General features: G+C 34.2%; 1 protein-coding gene across 3 annotated transcripts; it reads right to left on the reverse strand.

Moving 5' to 3' along the window:
• Positions 1,455-6,585, reverse strand: LOC107605129 (E3 ubiquitin-protein ligase At1g63170). Of its 3 annotated transcripts, XM_016306884.2 has the most exons (5): positions 6,198-6,585; positions 4,898-5,761; positions 3,247-3,372; positions 2,875-3,160; positions 1,455-2,260 (listed from the first exon to the last, which is right to left on the reverse strand). In XM_016306884.2, exons 2-5 carry the CDS (start codon positions 5,608-5,610, stop codon positions 2,075-2,077), a joined length of 1,311 nt encoding a protein of 436 aa, XP_016162370.1. In that variant the 5' UTR covers positions 5,611-5,761; positions 6,198-6,585; the 3' UTR covers positions 1,455-2,074. The 3 variants fall into 3 exon arrangements, with proteins under 3 accessions (XP_016162370.1, XP_020960804.1, XP_020960803.1); XM_021105145.1 differs by lacking the exon at positions 3,247-3,372 and having other exon boundaries at positions 1,779-2,260; XM_021105144.1 differs by lacking the exon at positions 6,198-6,585 and having other exon boundaries at positions 1,779-2,260; positions 4,898-5,781.

Raw genomic sequence — 9,222 nt, forward strand, 5'->3', positions numbered from 1 at the left:
ATTTACGTATAGTTTTTTTTTTTTTTTTGTGAGGTTGATAGTTAAAAATTATTAGATAATTTAATAAATTTGATTAAATTGTTTTTAAATGATTCTCAACTATCAACTTCATATGAAGACGACTACATATAAGGTGTCACTTAAAAATTTGTCTCTTTTCTTTTGTGTCATATGAACTTATTTGTGTCTATGTTCAATGGGTTCCCCATGTTTAATTATGTGCATGTTGTCTAAGGGTAGATTTTCGCCATGATAGGATCAAAGAAGAACAAATAGTCAAAAAAGCAAACAGTTCCTCTCTGAGCTAATCTGATAAGACTTTTTCCACTAAAAATTGAAGATTTAAAAGCCTGATTAAAGGGTGTATTTTATTTTTTGGTTACATAATTGAGTGTAGTTTGACAAAGGCTTTCCAGAAGAGTAATCTGTTTGATAATGTGCATAGCTTTATCCAACATTAAATTGTGGTGTGACTCCATTCCAACATTTATAATATGCCCAACAACCGGGAAAGAACTTGTCATCCCATTGTTAGCACTTAGCAGAGTTAATTTCTTTGTCCTTTTCATTATTTTTCTTTCTGCTATTATCAAGGTGTCTCCATGAATTTGTTTTATAAGAGAAAAAGAGAAATACAAAGTCTTTCAAAATTTAACCTTATTTATGTTTTTTGTTATTTGGAAGGTTTTGGAAGAACTTTTTCAACCCTTCAGAATTCTTCTAAGCATACATTTTCTAGTTTCTAAAATTGGTGGTATTTTAATAAGATTCACAAAATTAGTACAATTCTATTTTTGTCAAATTATGATAATTTCACACCATCTAATAAAACATAAAATATAAAAAAATATAGCAAAAACCAAAAAGCATTTGTTTCCTTTTTCCTCTTGTCTATTTTATTGCCAATTAGAAAAAGTTCTAATAAATATAAAGTCTGAACTTCTTGTTCACTTTCTTTTTCTCTAAAGCTCTCACTTTCCTAATTAATTCCCTCAAACTCACAAAATACATTACTAGAGAAAGACTTTAGAAAATAGATTTTAAGCACTTTGTTAAAATTGTGCATAGCAGAAAAAACAATTACTAGTTGCAAAATTGCAACTTAATAGTTAGAATAAAAATGTGATTTTAAAACCCTCAATTATCGGTGTTAATTATTAACTAATCTCTTTGAAATTTTAATAATCAACTAACATAACTAACATAAATAAAACGACTATGCTACTTACACACCAAAAATAAACCATAAAATCGGTCATTCGTATAAAATATATGTTTAAAATATATGTTTGAAAATGAGTTAAACAATACATATGTTTATATACACAATGTACCTGATTTGATGGTTGATTTTTTTTGTATAGAAATAGCATTTTTGATATAAAGAAAAGGGGGCCAAATAATAGTATCCATAGTGAAATACCTACCAAAATATCTCCCAAGACACATAATGAAACTCGCAGAAATTTCACTTAATATATTTCTGAGACTGATCCATTTACATGAAATGATGTGTTTTTTTACTTCTAATTGGCAGCACCACGCATCATATGGCCAGTGATGAGCATCCCTTGAACAATCAACTCAGAAGACTACGAATGCGATGAGATGTATCAACCAACTTACAGTTCTAACAAGACGGGAAAAAAATATAAAAAAAAAGGATACATCAATGAGGATGAAGTCAGAATCAAACATCCCTCAAAGTAAGTAGTAAGAAAAAAAAAGAAAGAAACTGATGATGCTGAAGCATACAAGAAGCTTTACAAAAATGAAAGTGTGAATATGTATACATATATAAGGGACTCGAATGCTCGAATTCTTTCAGTGCCCTTGAAAGCTTGTATTATGAGAGAAAAACACAATTTATTGGGGAGGGACCTACCATTACCTTTGCAGGGTCCACCAATTTTATAGATATGCATCTTTTGTCTCCCTTTTCCAAACTCATTAGGGAAGAGATTATCCAGTTCAAAAGGAAAATGAGAGACCCAAAATTGAATACAAGTAGATTAATCTCCGACATTTGAATCGGTTTTAGACATTTGAATCGGTTTTAAACCCTGAGCTCGCTCTATTGGCTGGCACCTTCTGCAGCGCCCGATCCGGTTAAGTTCTCACCAACCTCACTCTTGCAAAGAGGGCACAATGCATTTATCTTTAACCACTTGTCTACACAGTCTTTGTGAAAAAGATGAGAACAAGGCAATTCTCGCAGCTCATCATTATTTTCATACTTTGCCAGGCAGATGCAGCAAACCTGCAGACATCAACAGAGCCGGTAAGGTGCAGCAGATCAATAAGGGATTAGGCAGGATAACATGAAGAAGAATTCAACAATAGCATCAAACCAAACCAAGTGTAGATTACCTGATTTCATGAACGCTAAAACATTTATACCATAAAAAAATAAATAAATAAGACAAGATTTATAAATGGGAAGAGGTGTAGAAGCTAAGGTATGATAATTGTGAATTGTAACATATATATATAATTTTCAAGCTCATTATTTTTTAACAATATCAAGCTTATTATTTATATTTATAAAACTAAAAAATTACACCATGAACTCTCTTAGATAAATTTTGCCAAATTATAGTATATGTAAATTACTATCATGGACATTGCATCGAATTTAAGAAATAAAGGTTGCAAGAATCTTTTTGTCCAATAAAAGAGTGAACCTTGATAAACTTTACCCCAAGGAAAAGGTTAGCCTTCCCCCCATATATATATACACACACAGATCTGTTAAAGAATAAAATCTTCGCGGATAGAGGGACATGGTGTAACTAGACAAAAAGAGCTAGCATGCCAGAATTTTCATGAAGTACTCCCAAATAATTAAAGATTAGATAGTAGTATAGTACTTACTGCATCATCTCCAGATATCACTCGCTCCTTTTCAGTTCCTGCAGCTACAACTCCCCCATCAACAACAGCTGAGTTACTGTCGCCACTTCTTTTATTTTTCTTCATCTTGAACTTGTAAGTTGGCAGGGCATTTATGGATTCAGAAGTTGCCCCTCTGTTTTGTGACATATCCTCTCTAACGCCAAGGATGGAGATAATACAAGGGAGACAACAGCAGATTGTTGAACAGAGAATGAAGGGCATAGCATAACCAATACAGCTAAAGGCGAGAAACACTATACATAACCTGCAACAAAAGGAAGCAGACATTAGTTGAGAAATCCTTGAAAAATCAGATGAAATCAAGAGCTAATGGAAGGTTATACGCCTAACCTATACAAGTTAGGAGCTTCATCAGCAGACGAACGTCCTCCAAAGATCCATACATTTCCAACAACAAACCATATAGCAAAAAAGCAATCTAAAGATATTTTGAAGTATTCCACTAGTGTCTTCATTCTGCAGAACAAGTATTAATACAGGTTTAGGAGTTTCATAAACTACTTACAAGTTACACGGTTAAGTTACAAGCATAGAAAAATAGGGTAGGAGTAAACAATGACAAGCATGATAGAGGAAAACAACTGCTTAAATTTAAGAAAGATTGTCAAATTGATCCATCAGGTTGCCAACATTCAGAAACTCTTAAATCTTAATGAAACAAAACGTCAAGATTTATTCAAAACACGGAACCATAAGTAGATTAACCTGTTAAGTTGGAGACTTGTTGGAAAGCTATACTACCTTACCATTACTGAACAAAATATTCCTTTGTTTTAACTGCATTTAGTTATGTCCTACTTTCTCCATGTGATACCCATTGAGGTTATACAATTTGAATAATTAGGTAGAAAGAATTACCAGGTGCAAGACATTTCTAAATTGGTTTTTGGACACAAATGAGGCTATGTGACCCTCACATAGACAATGCACTTTAGGATACTGCATAATGATTGGAATGGAGGCAACTGAGTTTATTTGGAAGAGAAACAATTTCAAGAACCAGTGCAAAAGTAGCGTACTGGGTCATGGCAATGGTGAGTAACACGTGAACTTAAACTACAGAAACGTTTCCCCCTAAAATTGAGATCGAGGCACTGAGAAGTTAAGAAAATGCAAGTGCTTTGACATAATAGGAAAACCTTGCACATTGTTAGAGACTTGGGTAATATGGGGTGCCCAATGTCCCATATCGTGTAATATGGGATGCTTGATGTTGCATTTAAGAAGAATGGTTCTTTCTGCTTAATATCTAGCTTTTAAGGTGTGGCTTCCTACTTTTCCTAGATACCTAACAATGGCATAGAGGCTAGGTTGTTGGTAGCACGAACGACTACCTATAGGCTAGATTAAGGTGAATACTAAATATTAGTAGTCAATAGCAAGTGGCTACCGCTGGTCAAAGTCGAAAGAGTGAAACCTCCATGGACGTCAACTCTCAGCTAGTGTATTGTTAGGGACTTGGGTAATATGAGGTGCCCCAAGTCCCCCATCAAGTAATATGGATACTTGATGTTTTATTTAAAGAGAGTAGTTCTTCCCCCTTAATAGCTAGCTTTTAAGGTGTGGTTTCCACTTTAGGTACTTAAAACACATTGCCTAAAGTCTGGTGTTTAATATGTAGAATAATAATAAATAACAGAATTCTCACTTCAATATTTCATCAGAGAAGACTTTGCCTGAATATCTGGTTACTACATGTGTCAACTGCAATCATTATATAGCATATGCATTCACTAAGTCCCTAACAGGACATCAGATTAGCTACATTTGGAAAGGGGTTAAAGGGGATGTATGGAGATGTGGGTAAAGATATTATTTACAAATTCCCTCCCTCCTTTGTTTAAACATCCATTTTTACTATCATAACTAGAATATTGCAGGACCATTTATTTTGCTGATTCATTTCTGAGTTAGTGATTTTTCTATGATTATATGAAATAACGTTATCATAAACGATGAGCAACGATAACTAACTCACTACCTTCTGTTTGTCAATGGTGAAGCTTGATTGCTTCTGGACAGTGAAGCAGCAGCTTGACCATCTGCTCCTCCATTACTTCTGGAACTGGAATGAAATGTCCCCGAAGGATCATTAACCCGAGGAGATGTTTGACGGGTTTGGGGTGAATCTTGATCTCGACTTTGGTTATGATGATAATACCGCCAATAAAGCAGAGGTAGGGTAGCAAGACATCCACTTGCATAACCCACAATCCACGCAAACAATGGGGAACGTGGATGCTCGTGCCTTGACAAAGACAATACAACAATTGATGCAACGATTTGACTTACTAAGAGTGCTAGTTCTACAGATATCCACAACCCCGAATGCACTGGACTCCTACTCCGGCGTGAATCTCCACGTCTGATGAACGAAGAATTCCTGGAGTTTGATCCATTGGATCCATTGTTGGATAAAACCGAAGGCTGGGAAACAGGTACTCTCACACTGCCCGCTCTCTCTACATGCTGTGATGTATCCACACCATTAGAATGTCTATCATGAGCTGAGCCTGAAGTGGAAGCATCACCGTTTCCAGCTATGTTAATGTCTATGATATGCTGATTGTCATTCAACCTCTCCGGCTGCACGATCATATGCTGATTGCTGTTCAAGCTACCCAGCCGCTCCATCAACAACGGAGATGTGTCAGGTGGACCTTCAATATGCACTTCTGGTGCGAGAACATGCATCTAACTCCAGCACCAACACAAGAAGCCGCCAATGAAGCATGAAACTTCAAAAACCAGGAAACAAAGTACAGAACCTTTCAAATACAAATCTCTGAGCTGTGTGGAAACAAATGGTGAACCGTTCTGATTAGCACAACTCTGAGACTTCCATCTGTTAAGCAAATATTAAATTGTCAATTTCCAAAGCCATAGTTGCCTTCTGTTATCACAACACATAACATATACACTAACAATATTAACATCTGTCCACATAAAAAAGATATTTAAATTAAAACAGTATAAGATAACAACATAAAGCATCTAATGGTTGCTTACAAAAGGAGAAAGGCACATTCCCGAATTAATGTTTCCCAGTTATATATAAATATCATAAAGTTCATAAATATCTTATAACAAAGATGATACTAAACCCTCTCTGCATCTCAAAAACCTAAAAAATTAAATTAAATTAAATTAACAAAATTGGACACAGGAATTTCTTTCAACAAAATACCACCGCTAATTTTCATCATCGTCGACGTGTCTTTCATCTTGTTGAAGAATTAAGCAAAATTCAGTAACAAAAATTAAAAATTAAAAGGCGATACCTGAAGAAGAAGTGAAGGAAGCGGTGAATCCGGTGCTTGAATTTTTTTACTTATGAATCGGTGAAACTCGAGAGAGAAGAGTGAGATGGAAGAGAGGGATAGAAGCGGCGTTGACTAGGAGCGAATTAGAGAGCAAAACGACTGCGTATAATGAGATGGGAAAAGCGCGTCGGAGAGGAGTAGAGGACCAAGAAATGGAGATTGGAAACGACAGAGAGAAAAGGGCTAAACGGCGCCGTATAAAGTAAGGGGTGGTGACGGAAGAAAAGAGGGGAAGGTGTCGTAATCAAAAGGGTGCCAAGCGCACCTCCACTGCTTCCCTTCCAGGTCATGCCTCACCGTATCTTCTTCTCCCTACATTATTAGTGCTCATTAGGCAAAAACTATCTTATTGTTGTATTAAGTTGATTGATGAAAATTGTTAAATATAATATAATTAAATATNATCTTTGTCAATTGTAAGTAGTCAACTATCTTTTTGTTTTTGTCCTTAATCTCATCTCATTATCATCATCATTTGTCTCCTAATACACTTTTCCACCACTATAAGAAAAACGGTTAATACTGTCGAATTTAGCGTCAGATATTAGTGACGGATTTATGATAAATCTCAATTTTAGAATTTATTTTGTGTTGAATTTAGTGGGTTTCATCAATTCTTTTCACACTTATTCATATAAGTGGCATACTTTTATGATTTCTTCCTAATTATGCTTTATAGTTGAAAACATGCTTTCAACACCTTAAAAATACTAAATTTTAATTCTCTCCTATTACCATTCGATGCCGTAATATGTTTGTTAAGTGATTTCAGGATTTATAGGGAAGGAATGACTTAGAGGATGGAAATGAAGCATGCAAAAGTGGAAGGAATATGAAGAATATAAGTTTTGAGAAGCTGGTTCTTGCGCATACACGTCACTTTCGCGTATGCGTGACATTTGCAAAGTTTAACTGATGCGTACACGTACGCGTGACATGCAGTGTGTGATCTCATCAGAATTGCACGTGCTAGCGATTTCTGGACCTTTCTTGGGTTCAAATCAACTCAATTATGAATGGAGAAAGGCCAAAAATTGAAGGGGAGAAGGGAGTCAATAAAGCATACACACAATTAGACTTAATTTAGCTAGTTTTTGTTCTTTATTTTCTAGAGAAAGAAACTCCCACTTCTCTCTAGGTTTAGTGCCTTTTGATTATCTTTTGTTTGAATTTTTGAATTAGAACTTGTTAATTCTAATTTTATTGTCTTAATTTTAGTTTCTCTAGTTCTAATTTTACTTAATTCCTTTGTTAGTATTGTGTTCTTCTCCTTAGTTATCTCTTATTTCTCATTTTGTGGACCTTGTTAATTTTGAATTCTCGTTAATGCATTGAGGTTTTTATGTGTTATAGTTTTAGTTGAGTTGTTATTGTTGATAATTGTTAGTTGGTAGCTTTAATTTCTATTTAATTTTGCAATTTAGTTATGTCTTAGACTATTACACATCAAGTGTTTGATAAATTGTTTTCACTAGTTATGGAGTAGTTTCATATAGTCTTGGCTTAAGCTAAGGGAATTGAGTAATTTTGAGTAACTGGGTCTAATTGGATTGATGATTTGGGAACTCTTGTTGGTCAATTTGATATCCATTAACACTAGTCTACTACTAAGTGTGTGTTTGGATTACAGTTTGCAAAACAGAGTTTACATAAAATTGATTTTGTAAAATTGATTTTGATGATAAGTTAGTTTGGGTTAACGTGATTTATGTTTGGTAATCTTTATATCACCATAAAACGTAAATAAAATTCATATGAATAAAATCAAATAAAAATAAAAAAATTTCAATTTGTCAGTGATTGAAATAAATATGAACGATTTTGATGAAAAAAAAAATGGAATTAAAAAATTATAAAGAAGTAGGAAGAACTACAAAGAATGACTGTGAAGATAATAGTTACTAGTATCATTCTTATAGAAGAAAATGAAGGGTAGGATTGGTAAAAAAGAAATATTTTAGCTTCTCCTAAACGTGAAACGTGAAACGTGAAACGCAGAAGCTACAAATTTGAGCTTCTCCTAAACGTGGGTTCAGAGGCAGAATCAATTCTGCATTCACAAAGATAAAAATTGCCAAACATCAAAGTGAAACTTTCAAGAAGCTCAAACGAGCTTCTCTCCTCCCCAACGTGTTTGCCAAACACACCCTAAGTTAATTAGTAGCTAGGTTGAGATTTATGGATTGATGTTGATCAAGCCTATTTGACATATTTCAAGCATAGAAGTAGACTTGATGGAATTGGTCCCTCATAATTGTCAATATATGATTATTAGACAAGGATAGTGATCTCAATTCATATGCCTTAGCTAAGAGTTCTTTTGCAATTCATATTCGAAAATCCAATTTCTAATTACTCGGTTCTTACTTTAGTTAATTTTAGTTGTTTAATTAGTTCTACAATAGAATTAGATTTATATATTATCTTGTTAGATTGCCATTTACTTAGATATTTCTTTAATTGTCTTGATTTAATTTCTTGGGATTTTAGTTTCCTATGTTAAGCTTTGCTAGTTTAAATCCATGCTTATGTCTTTCAATCCTGGATTTCTAACCAACTTTTATACACACTATTGTCCATTCTCTTGAGGACGACCCAAGAGTAATACTCTCGGTTAAATTTTATTAGGTTGAATTTGTGACAACCAAATTAAACTTTGATTGAGAACTAGTTGTCGGTTTAGAACTATACTTCGACGTGATTCTTATTGACAAATTCTAGACCGACGATCGCCCTCCATCAATTTACCGACGGATTTGCCAATAAATTTGTCGGGTAAAAAATTACCGTTATATTTAGTTTTTTAATGGTAAATAGTTGGTAATAATTGGAGGAAAAAATTTGGCGCGATCATTACCGACGGATAAATCCGCCAATAATTTGAATTAGTGCAATGCTGTGTTTTAGTCATTCACAAAGTGTTACCGCCAGATTTATCCGCTGGTAAATCTGACAGTAATCTTACCCTAAATTCGAATCGCGA

The sequence above is a fragment of the Arachis ipaensis genome, chromosome B06, assembly GCF_000816755.2.
Source record: "Arachis ipaensis cultivar K30076 chromosome B06, Araip1.1, whole genome shotgun sequence".
Taxonomy (NCBI): Eukaryota; Viridiplantae; Streptophyta; class Magnoliopsida; order Fabales; family Fabaceae; genus Arachis; species Arachis ipaensis.

Coding starts and splice junctions, on each gene's coding strand:
- LOC107605129 (XM_016306884.2), bottom strand. CDS start 5,610: ATGCATGTTCTCGCACCAGAAGTGCATATTGAAGGTCCACCTGACACA. Junction 3,373..4,897: donor TCACCATTGACAAACAGAAG/GTAGTGAGTTAG, acceptor CTTGTTCTGCAG/AATGAAGACACTAGTGGAAT. Junction 3,161..3,246: donor GAAGCTCCTAACTTGTATAG/GTTAGGCGTATA, acceptor CTTTTGTTGCAG/GTTATGTATAGTGTTTCTCG.